We start from the raw sequence: 24,088 nt of genomic DNA, 5'->3' as shown, positions 1-24,088 counted from the left end.
AGATGTATAGGAATACCTCCCTACTTATAACCCTGATAATCGCTAACCAGATTATCGGCAATTGATATTTTAACATCCCCATTTGATATTCACAAAGCATACCTGGCTTATTAGCAAATGAAAAATTACAATACAGTACAGTAATACAGGCATATAGGGACTGGGAAAAGTCTTTGGTTAGTGGGTATAGTAACTGCTAATCTAGTACTGTATGTCGATTAGCAGAACGATAGAAATAATGTAAGAAATTTAGTTAGGAAGTTATTATAACTAAATTTAGGTTATAAATTTAGTCAAAGTAATATTTAATATTTACCAGAATTGTAAATAGTTACTCCAGATTTAAATAATAGTCTTGCGCAAGTCAACATTCCTTTGACTGCGCGTGCATTCTACCAGCTTCCGTTGAATGTCAAATTACCCGCCATCGTCAAATCCTTAACGATCATGACCAGCACAACACTCACCCCCTTCAGTAAGAACCGGTGATCAAGGAGGGGCTTGTAATGGATACTCTCCCCTACAACTACAACTGCCGTTTGTCGCTGACCAGCCGATCCCTTGTCAAGTTTCCCAGCCAAAGCCTCGTGGTCTTACAGAGCGGGGTCGGCTACCAGCGACGTCTACCTCCTCCTATATAAGCTCCTCAGCCTAGCCGTGAAGGCCTGAGTGCTGGACCCGGAGCTGTGAAGACTTGCCTCTTCTGCTGCATGTTTGAGCAGTCTGCAACTTCGTTGTGATAGGACACTCAATCCTAGTGATTGTACTTACCCAACATAGCGACGGTGCAATTACCATCTCAGATTGTACGAAACATTCCAACTTTTGAAAAACATGTATTTGGGCTCCCCAAATTTTGACTACTACCCGTGCGTCTACGTCCTGGATTGGCCAATCAGTGGTGCCCCACGGTGGCGTGATACATGCACGTTTACTGCGGTGATCTGATTGGCTAACCGAACGTGGCGTGGTAGGTAGGCTGTCTCTACTCTCTAAGTCCTCTTCTTTTCTTTTTTCATCCCCCTCATGCACTCCGTTCCTTGAACGGGAGGCGGGACTTAGCGATACGGTCGATCCGGCAAGGGAACCTGTGATAGTGCAGGGCACCCCTTGTCCGGGGGTCACCGGTAGGTGGCAACTTTTTAGACATAACTATAGTCACAGGTAACCTGGGCGCAGAACCCTACGAGCCCGACGCCCGTCCAAGAGGGAGGGGTCACTGCTCCCAGGCAGGAGCCCTGTGTTATAGGTAGGATTCGGATGTAATCAGGGAAGAAGACTACAAGCATTAGGATTAAACATAGAGATAAGGGACACTCTATTGGAAGAGGAAAAGTGGCAGAAATCACTTATAACAAATTACAAGTCCCATTAACAAGAATATTTAGCACCAACGAAGGTTTCAAAGTAATCTGTAAAGATGACTTTGACTTAAACAAAATCCTCTCAAAAGAAGCTAGAGATATATTTTACAATGAGGGACTTGTTGTTGTCATGCCACCAGAACAAAAAGCAAAAAGATCAGTTTTCGTTCGCCAAGTCGACCAAGAGATCGGAAGGAAGACATCTGAAGATCTGAAAGATGAACTGGAACGCCAAAACAGTTGGATGAAGATCGAGGAAGTCATCAAGATAAAAGACTACACTCATGTTTTCAAGATTACCTTCGAAGAAGTTTCAATGGCTGAAAAAGTATGACAACAGGGCTTTCTAATATATAACATGTCAGTAACACCTCATCAAATAAAGAAGGAAACATTCATCAGTCTGCAAACTTGCTTTTCCTGTTACAAATATGAAGAACACACAACGAGAGACTGTCCAGAAAAAGAGAAAAAGTACTGCTCAGATTGTGCAGGTGACGACCATACCTACACTGAATGTAAGAACACACATGTTGGCTGTCTCAACTGTAAGAGTAACGGAAATGCATATATAGGACACAGGACGTTAGCAATGGTATGCACAATAAAAAAACACCTGATAAAGTACAAGGAACAAGAAACAAGGAAAAAGGAACAAGACAAGAAGGATACGACATACATCGAAATAGCCAAGAGAGCGGTCCAAGAGGCTCACAGACCAGAATCCACCATATTAAACCTAAGTGAGCCAATACATGATAAGGTAATGATTAGTATGATCCATGCACATCTGCACAATATCATTGCACCCGGATCATACAATGAGGAGTTAAGGAAAATGTTCGAATTGAATAACCTACCAGAGATGATATTCCCAGAGAATCCAGAATCCGAAAAACAATTTCAAGCAACATACTCAAGCGAACTGAAAGAAAGACTACAGCTAGACAAACAAAGGTTTGAGCAAGGAGCAAGAGCTGATACACAAGAAACACAAGCGACTGATAGAGATCCCAGACAAATGACTAGAAGTGACAAAGAGAAGATAGAAATAACAAAAGGACAGACTACAAGACAAAGGATAAGGAGGAGAGAAGATAAGATGGAGACTGATTACAATATACAACCTGAATCTGCTGAAGATATTGGATTAAAAGTTATCACCACAACAAAACATGGAATCCCAACACCGAGACCAACAGGAGGGACAATAGTAAAAAACTATGAAGGAGGGATATACAAGTGGACATATCAAGAAAAATCACTATGGACAAACTAAAGATTACGACCAATGACTTTAAAATAGTAGACCCGTCAGAGTTTAGAAGAGTCAGAAGCGGGAAACAGGACGATAGGTCTCCACTGCAACTGCCACAATCCAAGTATAAGAAATAATGGACAATAGACAAACAGTAAGAACTTTAAGAATAATACAACACAACGTAAGAAACTGGAAGACTGAGAGAATTAACCTAAGTAATATATATCAAGAAATTGACCCTGACATTATACTAATAAACAGTCACGGTGAGACAGACAACAACAACATAAATCTCTTTAACTATTATGTAAACCAAAGAAATAAATCAAGCGAGAAAAATGACGGAGTAGCTATAGCGGTTAAAAGAAACTTAAAATTTAAACTAATCGATGACTTCCAGGATGAATTTCTAGCAATAAAAATAAATACAACTCAAGGAGACGTAATTATTGCTACTACTTATCTGCCACCGAGACGACCCTACTTACCTATAGAAGACCTATTAAAATTGGCTAACAACAGTCACCCGATGTACATCTTAGGAGACTTTAACGCCAGACACAGGATTTTCGACAATACAAATAATAACGCTGTGGGAAACGCCCTTAATCAATTAATAAACCTAGGGAAAATCAATCATCTAGGTCCTAACTTTCCAACCTGGAGAAATCACAATACACAATCGACACCAGACAAAATTTTTACCAACAACAAAGCCTTTTTCAATTACTATATAAAACAAGGACCTCTTCACAGGCAGTGACCATCTGCCAATTATACTAACACTGTCAACAAGCCCCATACAGATACCAATGAAAAAGAGACTAAAAATGAGTAAAACAGACTGTATTGGCCTTAAAGACGACTTAGGTCTCACTCGATTAACCCTACAAGGGAAAACAACAGAAGACATAGACTCAGAAATGGACAGACTGCACTCAGCAATAAAAACATCTATAACCAAACACACTCCTACTTCACACTTTAGAACATTACCCAACAACAGACTACCAGAAGAAGTTAAATTAATCCAAACCCATTACAATGAAATAAACAGGTATATGGAAAGACACGGCAGTAACAGATGGCTATATACGACGCAGACAGCACTACAGATAAAATTAAGAGACGCATGTAAGGAAGCAAACAATAAAAAATGGAATGATATTATAATGGCGGCTGACATGACTAAAGACACAAAAACATTTTTGACTTCCATAAACAAGATGATGGGGCACAACAAGCAAAAAACACCATACATTAAAGACCAAAATGGAACAAAACTGCACGAGGAAAATGAACAAGAGTCAGCATTCAAAAGGGAATGGGTAAAAGTTTTTAAAATATAAGATGAGGAAAATGAAGATTTTGATAGTGAACACGAAGAAAGGATAGAAGACGAAATGGGAAGACACATACATAGAATCACCCCAAGGCAATGTACAGACTATAACTTACTACCTAATAATCAAATAATAACCATGGGAGAAATGATGCACTGTCTGAGGAAGTTTAAGGAAAAAGCCCCCGGGCTCACAGGTATTACACGAAATATGATCATGAATCTACCTGAAAACATCTTAAAAACACTATTAAACATTTATAACGCATGCTTAATAACCGGTTACTTTCCAGACAAACTAAAATATGCTAAAATGATATTTATTCCCAAGGAGGGTAAGGACAATAAGGAAATATTAAACTACAGGCCAATATCTTTATTAGAAATTACCGGGAAACTATTGAAAAAAAAATTAAATTCAAGACTTATAATCTTTTTAACACAACATGGGAAAACTAACAATAGACAACATGGATTTATGCCCAATAGAAATACCCTAACTGCAATAGCTACAATAACGGAAATAATTGCAATAGAAAAAAGCAAGGGTAACCAGATCAATATAATTTTAAGGGACGTTTCTAAGGCTTTTGATAAAGTTTGGCATTTAGGCTTAAAATATAAAATATTAAAATTGGGACTTAACGAATACTTGCTAAGAATATTGTGTAACTATTTAGATGATAGGAGAGCACAAATTCAAATTGGAAACTTTATGGGAACTATGTTTAATCTTGTGAGTGGAGTACCTCAAGGAGGATGCCTTTCTCCAACACTATATACAATTTATACCTCAGACACACCTCAACCTACCCCCTTTAGCGAATATGTAATGTTTGCTGATGATATTACTCAAATAGAACCCTACCCAGGAAAATCAACCCAATTTATGGCACTGTACACGGTAAGAGCGATAAAAAATATAAATGATTTTGAGAAAAAATGGAAAATCAGGACAAATAAGAAAAATTCAAGATAATACCAATAGCCAAGATCAAAACAAGTCCAGTAATAGTCGACCAGGAAGTAAATCCATACGACACTGAAGGCAAGATGCTTGGACTAAAACTAACAAAAAGAGGATATATAACATACTTAAAAGATAAAGAACGACAGGCAAGAATAAGATTATCAAAAATAAAACGCTTTAAGAACCTTAGCATTAATAACAAAAGAAAGATTTATATTGCCCTTGTCAAATCAATTATGGACTACCCACCCATCCCATTGAACACCCTTAGTAAAACGAGCATTAAAAGGTTACAAACAGTACAAAATATAGCCCTCAGATTTATATATAACATAAAATATACAGACCACATCAATAATGAACAGCTACACAAGAGAGCAAACCTCTTAGCAATCAATGTAGAAATACACAACAAAGCTGCAAATATTTGGAAAAAAGTGACTGAACTTAACACAGAAACATATCAAAACTGGATAAATAATATAGACAACGAAGAATTCCAAGAACACAGTTGGTTTAAATCAGCCAGGAAGAAAGTAATTGAACCATCTCCTGCCCCAATATACATATAAAACATTAATAGAGAGAATAAAAGATGAGAGTGACCTACCAGCTCCACTAAGAACCTGGCAGGCCTCTCCATACAGTGTACCTTTAGACTAACACAACTAACACTTAACTAACACCTTAGAAAAAAATAAAAAAAATAAAAATGTGACTACCCTCCCAGCTACACAAGGACCTGGGCGGGCTCACTAACTCCATCGGAAAAAAAAAATAATAATAATGTGATTACCCTCCCAGCTACATCAGCCAGGAAGAAGTAATTGAACCACCTCTTGCCCCAATATACACATATACACATAAAACATTAATAGAGAAAATAAAAGATGAGAGTGACCTACCAGCTCCACTAAGAACCTGGCAGGCCTCTCCATGCAGTGTACCTTTAGACTAACATAACTAACACTTAACTAACACCTTAGCCAAAAAAAAAAATGTGACTACCCTCCCAGTTACACAAGGACCTGGGCGGGATCACTAACTCCAACAATAAATAAAAATAATAATAATAAGCAGCACTATATAAATAAACCAATATTAATACAAAGGTCTGACGACCCAAGGGAGAAGAACAAAGATAAAACACCAATAGGAAAGATGAAGCGATCTGGTTGAGCCCAGGTTCTTTCTACTCCTACTGTATTTCAGTTTCACCACTTTTCATTCAACCCCTAATAATCTTCTTTCACCTCATAACTAAAGACTCCGTACCGTACCGTGAAGGCCTTTCTCTACTCCACGCTCCCGAACCAACAAGACCTCTCAACAAGCTCCTCATCCAACACCTCCTCTCAGCAAGCTCCTAACCACGCAGCAACTTTCCAGCACCAATCTGCACTGTACATTCAATATACAGGTATTTATATACAGAAAACCACCACAAGGAGTTTCCTTTCTCCAACCCATCCTGAGTGCGAGACAACATCACGAAACCCCAGTAATGGTGACCCCCGGAGAAACGCACTCACACAGGATGGAGGAGAAAAGGATCTCTCTTTCAACTTTCAACCACAACATCGAGGACTGGTTAATTCATGTGGAGGCAGCTCCCATCGGCTCTACAGCTACAAACGAACAGAAATACATCGCCCTGATCTGTTCCCTGCCCACGGAAGTCGCCACACAAGTCTCAGAAACCATCACCAACCCTCCAGCTGACAACAAATTCGCAGCTCTACGTGATGTTCTCAAGAGGCGATACCAGCGGCCTGACACCAGTCTCCTGCAAGACCTAACCTGTCTCTCCCGAGGCAACTCCACGCCTGCACGTCTCTGGGACGAGATGCGGAAACTGAACTCCCGCCACACACACAGGCTTCCTGACACTATCCTGCGCCAGCTTCACACTCAGAAGCTCCCTGCAGAAGTTCGTCTCGCCCTCTCAGCATTGGACTACTTTACTACCTCGGCGACCTATGCAACCACGGCAGACAGAGCATTCAACGAATACACTGCTGTGCGCCATGGTTCCGCGAACAACTCAGTGGCCACACTTTCACTTACCTCCGGTCTCGTCAACCAAATCAACGTTCCCCAGACGAGTAACACCACACAAGACATGAGGGACCTGCTACAGTCCCTACTTCGCAGAATGGATGCCCTCGAGCAGCTCTGCTCCTCCAAGCCTGCAGCTGCTCCTGTTCCTGTCCCACGCATTGTGTCCTACCGTTTCCAACACCCCTGTCCTGCCTCAGACGCCGCCGCCAGCCCCCAGCACAGTGTATCTACCTCCTGTTGGTACCATCAACGTTTTGGTGCTAACGCTAGACGCTGTGAGGCTCCCTGCAACGACACGACGAAGCGACATCGACGGAGACTGGTAGGCGCCATAACCTCCGCCACTATCAAGCAGCACATCACATGCCTTACTTCTGACCTTGACCACTTCACTCCTGCTGCCCGTCACGACCTACTACAAACACTACGACAGGCAGTTTCTGCATTCAGGGCTACTGCCCCACGCCAGCCTTCCCTGGGTCTCTGGAGGGGGAAGTTCAAAGGATATCGAAGTCTTTAAACTGCTAGGGGAACATATGGGCACGGGGTTGGGGGAAACTGCAGTGGAAGCGGGTAAACAAAGTAAAAGATTACAGGGAAATAGTGTTAGGAATGATGACAAAACTAAATTAAACAGGGAGTTTAAAACTAAAACTAAACGCGATAAAGGGAGGACTCAGAACACGACTAACTTAAATGTCTACTACGCGAACAGTAGAAGTATGAGAAACAAAATGGATGATATTAGGGCCTTCGTATGTACCGAAAAAATCGATATAATAGCATTCACTGAAACATGGATCAACCTAGACTCACGTGAGTTGCCGGTCGAATACCAAATTGCAGGTTACAAATTGTTCCATACGGATTGGCAGACCAGGAAAGGAGGCTCAGTAGCAATCTATGTTAGGGATAATCTAAAGTGTGAAATAAATAAGGAAATAAAAACTGAGCGGAATACAGAAACAATTTGGGTAGAATTAAGTGACGGTAGGGAAAAATTAATCATAGCAGTAATATATAGACCTCCCAATCTTGATAGAGTCAATGAGAGACTTATCTGGGATGAAATGCGCAGGGCTTCCATACACAACAAAGTCTGTATAGTAGGCGACTTTAACCTTGACCAAATAGATTGGACTGACCTTACAGGTAACTCAGAATCAGAGGATTTTCTCGAGACGACCCAGGACTGTTTCCTAAGTCAACATATAACCGAACCCACACGGGGTAATAATATAATCGATTTAGTTCTGTCGAACAGAGAAAACCTCATTAGCAATGTCGAGGTAGGGAACGAACTTGCAAACAGGGATCACAAAGAAATTAGATTCCAGTTAGATTATCAGGGCAGACGTAAGGAAAATTCCACTAAAGTACCAGATTTCAGAAGGGCAAACTTTGACAGTTTAAAGAGGCAGCTGAGAGAGGGGGTGTCGCGCTTGGCCGTGAACCTGACAGATGACTCCGACCTGATAACGAGATCTGAGATTGCCGAGTTCCACGACAATTTAAATAATGAGTTACTTAATGCACAAAGGCAGAACATATGACACAAAAAACTCAGATCAGACAACAATGACCCTAAATGGATAAATAATTATTTAAAGAACATCATTGGCCAAAGGAAGGCTATAGGTAGAAGGATAAAGCGTGGCGAAATTTACCTCCACGATTATTACAAGATATTGGCGAGTTGGGTTAAAACCGAGATAAGGAAAGCCAAGAGGAATAATGAGGTAAGGATAGCAAGGGAAGCGAAGACAAACCCCAAAGGCTTCTACCAAATGTATCAAACTAAAACACGAGAAAAGATTGGACCAATACGGTCAGATACCGGCGAGCTAACTGATAACGACGGAGAAATAAGCAATAATTTGAATAAATATTTTTCAACAGTTTTCACCACCGAAAATTTAAACATGATACCCGAGGCACCGACTCTATTCAGAGATAGTGAAGAAAACAAATTAAGCGAGATGGTAGTGACTAGTGACGATGTTAGTAAGCAAATAGACAAACTAAAGCCTAATAAGTCACCTGGTCCCGATGAGATATTTGCCAGAGTATTAAAGGAATGTAAGGAAGAGCTTAGTATGCCCTTAGCAAAGTTGTTTAACATGTCCTTAAAAACAGGTGTAGTACCAGAATCCTGGAGGATAGCGAATGTAATACCGATTTTCAAGAAGGGGGATAGATCACTATCCTCTAATTACCGCCCAATCAGTCTAACATCAATAGTAGGCAAATTACTGGAAGCAATCATTTCAAACTCTATTCGAAATCACCTGGAGAAGCACCGACTGATCAATGATTCCCAGCATAGCTTCATAAGCGGACGTTCTTGTCTAACTAATCTATTAGCATTCTTTTCATCAGTTTTCGAATAGGTGGACGAGGGGCACAATTATGATGTGGTATATCTCGACTATAGGAAAGCCTTCGACAGAGTCCCCCACGAAACACTAATTAGAAAGGTAGAAGCACATGGCATCAAAGGTAACATCCTTAAATGGATTAGGGCGTGGTTACAGGACAGGAAACAGCGAGTGAGCATTAACGGCACTAAGTCCCATTGGAGCAAAGTCACAAGTGGAGTTCCCCAAGGCTCAGTACTTGGACCATTATTACTTATTATATACATAAACGACATAGATATCGGCATAGACAGCAACATAAGTAAATTTGCTGATGACACTAAAATAGGACGTGTTATTAAATCTGACGAGGACTCGGCAAAACTACAGGAAGATCTAAACAAATTTTTCGAATGGTCTGAAAAATGGCAGATGAAATTCAACGTGGACAAATGTAAAGTACTCAGTATAGGAGATGTTAACAGGGAAACCAGATACCAGATGAACAACGATGCCATAGAGAAATCCGACTGCGAGAGAGATTTAGGAGTAATGATAAGTAGGAACCTTAAGCCAAGTAGACAATGTGTTTTTGCTCGTAACAAGGCTAATAAAGTTCTTGGGTTCATACAAAGGGGTAAGTGGAAATAATATTGCCAAAATTTCAGTTTTTTTCACAGAAAATTCTAAGTGTTCTATTTCTCTTCCTTTGTATTTTTTTTTTTTTACTGGGATTAGTCCACCCAGGCACAGGTCACTGATCCATATCGGGGCCTGGGGTCCAAAATGTAATAATAAAAATAATAATAATAATAATAATAATTCAGATAGTAAAAATTTTAATAAATAATAATAATAATAATAATAATAATAATAATAATAATAATAATAATAATAATAATAATAATAATAATAATAATAATAATAATAATAATAATAATAATAATAATAATAATAATAATAATAATAATAATAATAATAAAGAACCATAAAGAAATACAAAAATGTAAAAAAAGATCTAGAGTGAGAAACAATATATGTATGTTGTGTTGTCAATAGTAAGAGAAACAATGTCTGATCAGCAACCTGGGACTTGGTCACAATTTTTGTGATACCATTTGGCAGCAGGGTCTTCCGTTAGATTACACATTATGCTTCCAATATCTTCCCAGGCGATAGTACCTCCCTGTTTGGTAGCTGCCTACTACCTACTTGTGTACAGTATTGATCCATCATAAAAAAATACTTTAAAAAGATTTAACAAAATCTAGCAAGGAAAAAAAATGTGTATAAATATTTCGGCGACTGTATTGTATGCTTCACCACCACTTATTTTTACTTTTATTTTGTAACTCCATAACTTTTTAAATTATCTTTTTTTTCTGAGTTCACTATCGTCTTCCTCATGATTTACTCTTTCTTGTCATCTGCATTTTATACTGACTAATGCAATAATGTGGGTACTCCCTGAAAAGGAATCAACGGTAAACTCACTTTTCATTTATACTATCCAAAATGGCCTTTATTTATTTTTATTTTTTTACACACAAGGCATTATTTAAATAAAGATTTGACAATATCTTACCCACGAATAGCGCTCAGGAAAAAAAATATTTTCCGCTGCTTCTGGTCAATCTGCGGGCTCCAGAGCAAGTGACAGGCTTATTAAATAAATTTCAGGGGATCCCGAGAGTGTTAATAGACCAGAAAAAAGCCACTGATAATATACTGCCCATTAATGTGGTCACTAATCCTAAGGGGATACTTAACTTACTACTACACATACATGGACAGTATGTGTAGGTTTTGTTTTGTTTCGTAGGTAGCTGGCAGAGCAAGCCAGGAACTGTGAGTTAGTGTTTTTCATTAATCAAATCGAGAGTGGAAGGAAGGATGAAACACTGACCAAGACTTAACTAATTTATTTACTAATAAAAAAATATTGCATAAGTCACAATACAAAAATAGTTGACCTTCCCAAAGTAATCATCAAGGTCACTGCACCACGCACAAAATACCCGACCATCTCCTAATAATTAATTAAGGTCTTCTCTCTTCAGAACAAATCATTGACCTCCTTACCAAAGTAATTTTTTCCTATATTATCACCTAATAATACTCATTAGCACGAACATATTATATATAGCACCAAATACACTCCACACATACAGGTACTGAGCTCCTTCGTAGCACCAAGGTGCACATGACAGGCACCTGTTTCATCACACACACTATTCCTGTGTGGTAGATTAGATCCTTCCCAGGCATTCATACCAGGACTGTGTCTGCGTCCGGTAACATGAATTCGCTTAAAAGTAGCGACCGCGAAGCACCTCAAATAGCACAATGAATTTTCTCTTGTCCTGGGGGGTGATATGTGGGATGCCCAGGGTTCATAGGTGAGAGTGCATAGTGGCCATGAGCGTTACCCACAACAGCACTTGGGTTCCTCAAAGCAGCACCGTGATGTGTTGTGCAGGTTGGATGTGAGTAAGGCACATGGACCAGACGGAATACCCCCTCGTGTTCTGAGGGAGTGTGCTGAAGCCCTGGCCCCTGTGCTTGCTCGCCTCTTTCGCCTCTGCCTCAAAACCCAAACCTTTCCTTCTTCTTGGAAGCATGCCTTGGGTCAGCCCATTTAACAGGGTATGCCACAAGTCTTTGCTATCTAAATTTCCCTCTTTTGGTTTCTCTCCCCTACTTTGTTTTCTCATCTCTAGCTTCCTTGAGAACCGATCCATGGCAGTTGTTGTCGAGGGATCGATCTCTCGCTCTTTCTCTACCAGTAGTGGTGTGCCATAGGGTTCTGTTCTTTCACCTACTCTCTTCCTTCTTTTTATCAATGATTTACTTCACACTACAACTAATTCTATCTATTCTTACGCTGATGATTCTACTCTTCACTCTTCTTCACATTTTCCCCTTCCTCCTAACTCTCAAACTAGATCTGTTTCTACAACTGATATCATTACTTCTATCAATGCGGATCTGTGCAGCATCTCTGAATGCAGAGGTACAAACTTGGTTAAGTTCAATAGTAATAAAACTCAATATTTACCAATTACACTTTGTAAATTAGACGACCTCCCACCAATAACATTTCAGGACGCTATCATCCTGCCAAATTCTGAAATAAATTTGTTAGGCTCACCATTTCCTCCAATATGTCCTGGAAATCACACATCCTTAGTATAGCTAAAGCTGCCTCCCGAAAGTTGGGAATGCTGTATAGATGCCGTAGCTACTTCACTCCTGAGCAGTTGCTCCAAGTATATAAGGGATTCATTCGTCCTAACTTGGAGTACTGCTCTCATATCTGGGGTGGCTCTTCTTCTGTTCAACTATTAGACAGGGTGGAATCTAAGGCATTTCGTCTTATTAATTCTCCTCCTTTAGTCGACAGTCTCTCTTCCCTTTCTCTTCGCCGCAATGTTGCTTCACTCTCTCTCTTTTACAGGTACTTTAACGGGCAATGTTCGGTGGATTTGGCACCCTGTGTACCGCGGGCAAGGCCGTGGGCTCGTAACACACGTCTTGCCCGCGGTGCCCACCGTTTCTCTGTGGATGTCTATCACACTAGAATAACCCGTTATAGTACCTCCTTCTTTCCTCACACAGCCAAACTGTGGAATGCTCTGCCTTCTTCTGTGTTTCCATACTTATGCACTCTGTCTCACTGTAAAAAGCTTATTTTCTGGCATCTTCGTGGTGTAGATTAACACAATATAACCTTTTTGTTCTCTATTTTCAATTTCTTTGTTCTTTTTCGTCCCCCCAGGCCCCGTTGTTGGTCGTTTGACCTGTGCCCGGGTGGGATAATTCCCGCAAAAAAAAAAAAAATTGCTGGGCCATCATTTTCTCCCACCTCACTGGTGCCGCTCGCAGGCGATTACACCTGTGTGTGTAAGACATGACGCCTGACTGAGGATAATGCCAGATGGGCTTTTGTATTACCACACAATATTACAACATTAGGCAAGGCTTTAAGATGTATATAAAATGCTAGATAGGGCTCTTTAAGTACTCTGGGGTAGTACCAGCCGGAGTGTACTGACCTATATGTGTAAGCCCCGTCCACACGATCGAGCAGTGCCAGGCTGGCTTTGCCCGTTTACCGGGCAAAGCCTGTGTGTTGTTGTACACACAGGGGTGGTTGGCGGCAGTCATAGTCGGGAGCCGGTAGCTAGTAGGTGGTCGGCAGTGGCGGGTGCGGTACGATCACCATGGTGTGTCGCAGGAATAATCGCCGGAGAGTTAAAGCAAAGAGCCTAGCGTTGTGTACTATAATAATTGCTGCTATGTGCAAAAAGAAGAACCAAATGCAGAAAAGGGAATGGTGCAAAGAGTGGTTAGGTCGAAGAAAAGTATTGGGAAGTCATGCCACGATTTTACGTGAACTGCAAGATGTACATGAGCAAGACTTCACCAATTACATGAGAATGGACCCCAACACCCTTTACAAACTTCTAGCGATAGTGAAACCGTATATAAAAAAAACAGGATACCAATATGAGGGAGAGTACATCTGCAGAGTCTCGTCTAGAGGCAACATTCAAATATCTTTCAACTGGGTGCACCTACACGTCACTTCAGTATAGAACGAGGATATCAAAACAAAGTTTGTCTCCCATAATACCTGCAACTTGTCAAGCCATGTATGAAGTACTCAAGGAAGATTACTTGCAGGTGAGATTTGTAGTACATAAAAATTCATTGAATAATGTTAGAATTATGATATGCATAAACAGGAAGCTATGGGACTAGAGTGAGGAGAGCGGCAGGAACGAAGAACACATGAATGTCCTCATTACATAATACAGAGTCGTCGCTCCATATCCGGCAGCAAACCACCAGGCAGGCGGACCATGATTTCGCTCAACGATGGGCACGGGCACTCCGATTGTTTGCCCGTCAATTTTGCCCGATAATGGGCATTTAGCGTGTGCCCGCCGGGCACTGCTCGATCTTGTGGACGGGGCTTAAGAGAGGACGCCTGACTGAAGGCGATACTTGGTGTCATACACTCAATAGGCCTCGGGTGTCAATGTTTAAATTTTCACTATGTCTTTCTTCTGGCCCCCACACATACACTTTCCAATATATTGTGACTATGCCTTATAAGTACATACCTTAATTCTAAATTACTTACTACAGGAAGTGTCTGGTTTGTCAGTTCCTGGGGAAATTACTTTGGCTATCTCATTAACTCGAAACTGTAGCCGCGGGCGGCGTGGGTGCCACGTGAACAAAGGCCGAGGCTTTTGGCTTGGGTATATCCACTTCACTTCAATCTGTATGTACGGACCATTCCCCCCACACTTAGCAATTGTGTAGCACTTTCATAATATTCCTGAATCATTGCACTCTCGACGGGATCGCATTTGGATCAGGGGAAAATACGGACCTCATCCTCCGAATACGAGGGTTAACATCCACACTTCAGGATGCAGGCCGTCCTGTGACATTCCTATGGATACCCAGTCATGTCGGTATCTTGGGGAAAGAGGCAGCAGATGGCCTTGCCAAGACTGGCTGCAACAAGGCCACACCTGACAACGTTGTTCCTCGAACACTCTTACAGATTAGGACCCAAATTCGCCGCAAACAGAGAGAAGCTCGGGAAGCAGCCATCCCCCTGGACTCCCCGCCCACCTGGTACGATGTCCTCCGTAAACTTCCTGACCTCTCGTACGTCTATGGGAAAGGGTCGCGGAAAGGGGACGTGATTGCTGCCCGTATCATCATTGGGTATGAGTTTGCTTGGGAGATTGGTATCCCCGCATCCCCTGAGCAACGCTCTTGTGCATTATGCTGAAGACCCGACAGCAGCACCCTTTTCCACTACCTCCTAAGATGTCCCCACACACAACGCTTCCGTGACGCTTGCTGGACCACCACTGCACGACCCCCTGACGGAGACACGATGATCCTCCCCATACTGGCTAGATATTTTGTAAATAATATTGATTATGTGTTAAAGGAATATCCTTCCTTCCTTAGGCTTTAGTAAGCCCCTTTATAATATTTATACTGTATATACTTGTCACACTTGCCAGGTACTTCTGGTGTCATTGTACAGGGGTACCTAGTGACAGCACTAGGATCCCGCTTCCTCTATCAAGGAATAAACAATTGAAATTGAAAATTGAATCATTGCACCATTCGTGGTTATTCGTCACATGGGGTAATGATGTGTATTACGCTCACACTGAGGTACAGTCATCCAAAAAAGTTTTGTCGTGAACCATGAACCCCGAGATTCAGACTCTTGAATCCGAAGCATTTATGGACAGAATAATGTATCAGTGTCTACTGCTCCGGGTTCACGAGTCTGAATCTCGGGGTTCGTTGTTCGCGACAGGACTTTTTTGGGTGACTGTACATAAGATATATTCTTTGAAGTATATTTTATGGGACAATCCCAACACTTCACATATGTCTGATATACTTATCCTTTTCCCAGATTATTGTTCTCATATGTTTTCATCTGACACCCGAGGTAGCTCTGTTCACTAATCGTACTCGACGTAAATACCATGACCTTCAGAAAGAGTGTACACACAGTTCCACCTTTCCACTACATTCAGGGCCGGATTCAGGAGTGGGCAAAGTGGGCAGCTGCCCAGGGGCCTCCACATATAACAATATTTTATTTATTTGTTTATTCAATGGATTATTTTTATTTTCATTCTTTAAAATTCATGGTTATCTATTCCATCACGTAAAACTATGTTCAGCAAGAAGCATGATAGAAATTAGGCTAGCTACTCCTTGAAATTCATGAATACCTGGTTTTCCTATGAACCGTATTTTTTAATATTTTTAATATACTAACTGCATATGGCTTCAAAATTCTCCAAAGAAGTGTTCAAATTTAAAAAATTTCCCGGGGGGCTTACAGCGCCGCCCGGAACTCCCAGATGTTTAGGCTCACTTCACTCGCCACCCCACCCTCTTGGGTAGTTAAAATGAGGGGGGCCTCCACAAAGAGGCTGCCCATGGGCCTCCACATGTCTAAATCCGACACTGACTACATTACACTAGTACGTATCAGTTGGGCCTTCCCAATCATCATATAGATACCTTGAGTTCTCCTTAATACTAGCAGTACACACATTTTCCACGAGTCTAAGCAACACATCTCGCAGGATTTTTATTTAGTTACGCAAACACCGCTGTACTGTACACATACAATATTGCTCAATATTTTTTTTACCTATGAGGTATACACTGTACATAAACTGTACTGTATTTTATATGGAGGGCACAATTTATTACAGTAATGTATCTTTACTAATTAATGAATAACAAATAAACAACATTTTATCATGAATGAGGCAGGAGTTGCTGATAAATACTGAGTGAGAGGCAGTGGTGGTATTGTATTTTGTGCAAGTAGAGGATGGTTTGAAAACTTAAAAAATAGATATGCTCCTCACTTTGTGAAGCTTAGTGATGAAACTGCCTTGGCAGAACATGCAGCAGCTGAATCTTACCTAGAACAGCTTCAAAAGATTATCAAAGAAAAGGGATACAAGGAGAAGCAAGCTTTCAATGCAGATGAAACTGCATTATGGCGGAAAAGGAGGCCATCCAGAACATTTATTTCACAGAACGAGAAGAAATTAAGGTGGAAATTGGGGATGTTGTGTTATTTTGTGCCACGTAATGCTATGAAGCCTTAATGTATTAAATATTGAGATTCACATCAAGCAGAGGTTTTTGAGATTTCTCTTCATGAAATTTTTTTTTACAAAAAATTATGAAAACACCAGAAAATATGTTAAACACTGAGTCAAGGGCTGTAGCAGTATCCAGAGCTCATTCATCTTTTTAACCCTTAAAAGGTGGCCAATTTAATTGAAGTTCACTGTAAGGATGGCAGCCAACACCACTGGATGTTGCATCTTCCAATTTTTGCACATAAGGAAGATAGTTCTGGAATCCTTACCTGCCATTTACTGTACTGTCTTAATATATCTGTTTTTACATTTAAACAAACACCTTTCTTTTGTTTCTTTATGGAGCATGAACACTAAACCCAGCTGATCTCAACCATGTTTTTGACAAATGGGGAAGAATTCTAAAATGCAACCCCTATGTATGGCAAACATAACTCTCCAGTGTACTGTTATTGAGCCAAGTAAAGGCACCAGGCCAGGGTTCTGTCCATTGTATTGATTAGTATCAATTGACTTCTAATTTGGTATTTTTTTTTAACATTCAAACTATACACTAGGAGTAGAAGTGACCTTAAACTATTCCGGCAAGCACTTCTGCTGAGAGAGTTCATCAGAGGTGATTTTAAATGTAGTTACATGTCAAAAACATGAGGATCATTTGGTTGACATTTATCATAAACTTAGGTTAGTTCCTTCGACTGTGCCCAAAAAATTTAACGAAGATTGACTGATTGTGGTAATTATATCTATGGTGATGCAACACCTTAAGTCATAATGCAAGGTAAAAAAAAAATATAAGTAATAAATAACATAGAACTTTCTGAAAAGCCATTTAAACATTAAGAGATAAAACTCAAAGCTTGTGTAGAAGGTCAGCTTCCTGTGTGAAGGAAGAAACTAAAGGCAAGCAGAGAAATTGTGATTCAATTAATGATGCACTTCTTTTCTCAGTCTGTTTGTCTGTCTGTCCTTCTCTCTCTTGCAGGGTAGTAACACTATTTCTTCATCCCTTGGAAATATTTCAAGTGAGAAAGTTCAGTTGAAAATATAGTGGGTAGTGAGTAAACAGGAAGAGAGAGGACATTTTTACCATACATCTAGGTTGGTCATATCCAGGCATGGGATGAGGTGTTGTCATTATCCTGATTTTATATACTGTACATTTTGTTTGTTTCGAAGATTAGATTGTAGAAAAAAATGATAAAGATTAGTTACAGTGTATTGTGTGTTCAAGAGAGTAAATCTTGAAATGTGACTTAAAAATTATAATTAAAATAAAGAGCTTGAAACTAACACCAAGCAAAGTTGAGGCATGTGTAAGGTGGCTGTGAAAAAACTGTTAACTTGTGGAATCTAATGTAATGTGTTTGAAAAGAAAATCCATCAGCAGAAATCCATTACACTAGAACTAGTTTTGTTTTCTCTCTTGGCTGTTAGCCAATGGGGTATCAGGTAGCGTTTTTGACAATGTTGCACTGGAAAGAACTTAAATTCAAAATGTGGGTTCATTCAGGTTTGGCCGTGTAAGTTCAGCTCCGGCCGATCACTCATTTGTGTGACATAGCAGAGAGATGAAAATGTACGGTTTCTTACTTTCCTAATTTCTACACAACTATATTTTACATGTTGAACCTGTACAGTATTATTCATTGCAGATGTACAATATTTCAGCTAATTATGGGTTAATAGAATTTTGAGTTCAGAGTCCCAAACAAGTGACTTATGAACAATATTTTCGAACCCAATACATTAATAACACGGGAACCTCCCTGTAATAATCAAAATATAATTTTAGTGATGTTTGTTGCGACTCATTAGGTTATTATGTCTTCTGTATTTAACTTGGCTAGTTTTGGCTGTGGTGGTGTTTGAAAATCAGCCCCCTTTATAACTTTGGGAAAATCACATTCAATTTACACACAACTTCAACAGCACACATCCCTTTCATATAAGTGAAGACTGTCTATATTCAGAAGATATAAACAACTGTAGGTGAATGGTTGCAAAAACAATCAAGTATCATCAAAATTAGAGTATAATTCAAAGCATATATTCCAACTTACATATCTGGATCACAGGGAAGTAGTGGAGTAGTTACGGTCTCTGTTACTATTGTAGTTGTAGATATTGTTGGCTCTGTAATGCGACAAATTGCACTAAGAAATAACTGGAAAATAAAAATTTATTTTTCTTATTTACCTCCAAGCAATTTAAGTGGTGTAAGTGATGGTGAAAGTGAAAGTTTGATCTATTAGGCATTCAAGACTGTGAAGTGAAGAATTATTATAAAACATTTGGAAATGAGAGTTGGCAAATATAGACAAAATGTAACATAGAACCACACTCAGAAGCACACAAACTGCTGATGCAGGTATTATCAATTCTCTTATATTACTAACTCTGTGGGGGTTGAAGGTTAATGCATTATGAACCTTACGGAAAAATAAAAATAATGTGGAACACAGTTACTGTACAGTATATACAGTATACATAATAACTAGTTAAAATAAATTGATTGCCTGTACCCAGAAGCGTCTACAGTGATTCTTTTTCATTAAAGTGACTCCCATCAGATACTTTAACTTTATAAACAATATATCTGTACTGTGCAAAGTCTCTAGTTTTTTTCTCTGGTATATTCTACCAACAAAGAGTGGCAATAAATTTAACTTATGCAGTCAGTCATCATTTACAAGATCAATAATATTATCACATATCTTCTTGAAACCATAAAATTTATTGTATGTTCCACACAACCATACCCTCTAAATAAACAAATATATACACATCCTGCTAAGCCACTTTTTCTCTATAAATTTCTCACATTTTCACTCTCTTATTTATTAAATTATTTCTCATAAATCACTATAAGTTGTTAAGGTTTAGCTTCTGTTACTGTTATTACTTCAGACTCAATTGTTCTAAGGAAGTTAATGGTTTCATTAAAGATGGAAGGTACAATAAAGTACTGAACTTTGAATCCATTTCCCTTGCAAAACTTTTCACTAATTATTGCCATTAATGTTATTTTAAGCATCAGTAAAAAATACCTGAATCCATTGACTGAACTACACTTGAGTACCAGGAACCCAAAATGCTTGGGACTTTCAGAAAGCAGATAATTTTGGAAACTTAATATATCTACTCCAGGAACAATAGAAACATCTAATAAAATTCCTAATTTTTTTCGACTGATGTGGAATGACCACATGAATGCCACTACCAATGAAAATATACTGTATTTACAATAAAATCAAGAAATATATATTCAATAAAGTTATGAACAAAATAATTGCATTTAATTATTATCAAATGTGACATGGAGCATTGAATGTTCCACGATAACACTCTCCTTCCTCTGATATGCATTGTAAATTTCTCCTTATAATTCAGAAAGTGAGGCTTCCAATTATATAATTTTTTTTCAGTCTGCTCTTGAATTTATAAAACTATTCTGGGCCTCATTCTTCATTAGGTTACTAATATTCACTCTTGAAAACCAAGCATCATCTTTCATACCTGCTATCACACCTTGCATTCTATACCAAACAATTGAATGATTTATTTTTTTATTATTTTCCAAATAGTTCCATAACCTCTATTCTGTAACTTATGTCACTTGTCACTGATATTCCATTCCCTTATGCAGAGCTAAATTGAAGTGTCACAAAAGTTGCACATCCAACACCATCTAAATCTGAGGCTTTTACCACTTACTCTTTACCCCTATGCTATTGCTTCAGTGACCTGTTATAACAAGCATGAAAGAGGAAGATCTTTGTTCTGTACTTACCACATGAACAATAATATCTAATCTTGTAGTCATGACATATCCCTGTGTCTTGGATTGCATTATCACAGTAGAAGCCGTTAGTTACATCACAGATGGTGCCTTTATCTGCAGCTGTTTTTAAACCGGTATCAGCCTCCACACACTCAATGTCTGTTATCTCACCCTAGAAATGTAATAAATAAATAAATTTTATGCTTGGTATTGAATTTCTTGTATACTGTACTTGAAAAAAAAATGTTTGGGCATGGATTTATACAAGAAAGGAGAAATGCACAATATTAGAAATAAGATCGTATTGATTTACTAACCATTCAGTGTACTTTTAGCTTAATTGATCAGTGTGACAAAAACACTTTACACTGTACAGTCGTGTCACACCTTGCATGCATTTAACTTAGGCGCATTCAACTTTATGCACTTGGCTAGGGGGAAAACCCAGTGAGTGTAGAAGTGCATGGCTAGGGGAATTGCAGCATCTAAGATGCACAGTCGAAAAAGATGCACCCCCTATTTCAGCAGGCCGTATTTAGGAAAAAACTTTTGTGTGTTTTTTCCTCCTGTAGCCTTAATTTTCTTAAAACACTATATACAGTGCCAGTAAATGTGAGGAACAAATAAAAATAATACCAATAAATAAGATACAACAAAAATACTGTATTGATTGCTAAAACCTTAAATAAAAGCCAATTGAAAGTTTAACACAATCGCCATTTCCCTGCTTCACCATAGCAACGCAGACCAACAGGGACACAACCTCTGCCGATTCCCTAACAACGCCCCCCTACCACACGCTGCGCCCTCCTCCTACTCCCTTTACGCGTTTGCCCTTAGGACAATTATATCTCTTACTTTTTTACAATATGTAAGTGAGAAAAAAACGAAGGCAGTTATGCATATCTACCCAAAAATATGAGTTGAAAAAAACATAACACTCGTCACTAATCACCAGTAGCCTGGTGATTACAGTGACGAGTCTAACTTGGCTACAATGCTGCCAGTGATGTTAACAGATACTAATGTGAAAAGAAAATTACTGTATTTGCAAATCTTCATTTATATCAGGTATTTGCAGATTTAAAAATAAATGCTGCAGGCATGACATTAATAGATAGTAATGCTTGTCGGAGTTCAGAAATGGTTACTCCTTAGCTCTGAAGAGTTGGGTGCCTGCTGTACGGATGTTAATAGTCTCAGGTTATCATCATCAGTACATTATTGTAGTTGTAAATGCAGCTTTTATATTTACAATAATTATTTGTTTAATTATTTGAAAATACAAATAATGTAATGTAATTAAATAAGCACCGTGTACTGAGCAAGGGAGCGGGTTTGGGTTGTGTATCTCTGCCGACTGATCCTTAGCACCAGGTGATAAGGGTCGGTCGGCAGAGGTAACACATCCCACCTGAGCTGTGATAGTGTGTGCACCATTTTGTATAATTTTAGCTTTTTTATGCTTTCATTATTCTTCCTAAATATTCTCTGCTGAAATCAACTTGACAATTAGTAACAAAGAGGATAAAGTAAACTTACAGCAGAAGCGGTTGTGTGGTGAGCATATAAACTGAAATAGGCCTAACCAGCCGAGTCACCAGAAGCGCTATTGACAAACTGCTCACAGCTGCCACACTTAACACTCACCTCCTGCACAAAATACACATCCATGTTCTTCATGATTCTTTTATTATAGTTTTATTTTATATGCTCCATATTTCTAAGTTACATTAGAGTATTGAAATGATTATTCCACAACTTTTGTAGTTTCATTAATGTAACAATGGCATATGAATCACCTACTCGCAGGATACAGCTGACTGGCATGTCAACCAACTGACTCCTGGTGAGACTCAGAAAACAGGACTTCTTTAACAATTATTTAACTTTATATGAATGAGGTAGCTTAGAAATAAAGAAAATATAATATAAAAGTATACAATAAGAAAAATGAAGAGCATGTGAGACGTGAACGTGTGTGTATGGTGTGCTATTGTAGTGGATCTCTCCCCTACAATTGCGTATCCGCATTCCAATGCGACAGTATCCTAGCAACCAGCGAGCTTCTCAGAGTAGGGGGGGGGGGGTCACCACCTGCTACGTCTACCCTAGACAACGGAGTCAAGAAACCGGCGAGTTCCCACGGGTTTACTTCCGGCTGCTGTGTATATAAGCTCTCAGTCTCTCCATTGAGATATAGGGCTCTTGTGGTAGAAGCGGTGCCGCTCTTGCCTCGCAAGCAATATGTCACGGGTTCGATTCCCGGGCAAGCGGAAGTTGTTTGGACACTCTTCCTAGCCCCCTTGGTCCCTGTTTACCTAGCAGTAAAGTAGGTACCTGTTGTAAATCGATAGGTTGCGAATTCGTATTCAGGGAAAGTTGTTGGAGCTTCTAAACTTGAACTGACACAATCCGGAGGAGTGGTGACCCGAGGATCACACACCAACACAGACAAAATCAAATACGTGCGCTATGCGCTAACCAAATAAATGCAGTCGTGTAAACCCACGGCACTATCTCTCCCACTACAATTCCCTTCCTAACCTCGTGCTCCTTCCTCTGTCATCTTCCCCGCTCTGCCTTTCGCTACCAGCAACTTTTTGGAGCTTCTGAACTTGAACATTGAGATTCATTCTACCCTACGTTCCTGAACACGCAACATCTCCTCCAACGAAGCTCCTGCACAGATACCTAAAATTATGTTTTATTTTGTATCCTTAATGAAACTCGAGGTGGTTCACTGTTTAGGGAGCATAGTTGAGGTGTGGCTGGCTAGGCATGTTCCGTCCCAGGAAAGGAGCTCTTCTTCTACCCTGCTCTGTAAGATTGTTTTGGGTTTACTTTGGTTTAAGTGTAATTTTTTCATGTGGTGAACTAAGCTGTTTTCTTATAAAAATATAATGTGGGCTTCTGTTTATGTTCGACTATAAGAAGCAGTTCAATAAAATAATTTTGACTCAACTGCTATTTTGGTCTACTGTGTCCACCATGAACCATGTGTGGCAAGCTATAGCCATGTGTCTTACTGCACCCACTGCAGTGTTGTGTTACTTCAGCGCTTGCCTCTACACCTGTGTATCTAAGCCCATGAAGAACTTATTTGATATATCTTTTATCCTCTTCACCACTGATCGGCACGTTAGCCGCTTGGGCGATGGGTCACGTCCCTGTTACGCACTGTTGACAAATACTGGGCATGAACCGGTCCCTGAATGTACCTGAACCTGCTTCAATGTTGGTCAAGTCTGGTCTTGAAAGAGCTTA

The 24,088-nt window shown here is 39.6% G+C and overlaps 1 protein-coding gene across 1 annotated transcript in view; it reads right to left on the bottom strand.

Annotated features, from left to right (window-relative positions):
* LOC121859372 (hemocytin-like) overlaps positions 1 to 24,088 on the bottom strand; it is a gene marked incomplete at its 5' end in the record, with an annotated part of 457,920 nt that overhangs the window by 244,178 nt on the left and 189,654 nt on the right. The window contains 2 exon segments of the mRNA XM_042356148.1: positions 19,101 to 19,173; positions 20,831 to 20,993. Of these exon segments, the coding sequence (XP_042212082.1) occupies positions 19,101 to 19,173; positions 20,831 to 20,993 (236 nt within the window).

Source organism: Homarus americanus, unplaced genomic scaffold (genome assembly GCF_018991925.1).
Source record: "Homarus americanus isolate GMGI-L3 unplaced genomic scaffold, GMGI_Hamer_2.0 scaffold7626, whole genome shotgun sequence".
NCBI lineage: Eukaryota > Metazoa > Arthropoda > Malacostraca > Decapoda > Nephropidae > Homarus > Homarus americanus.
Note: the sequence above shows the minus strand (reverse complement) of the source record. Positions and strands in the feature narration are given on the sequence as shown.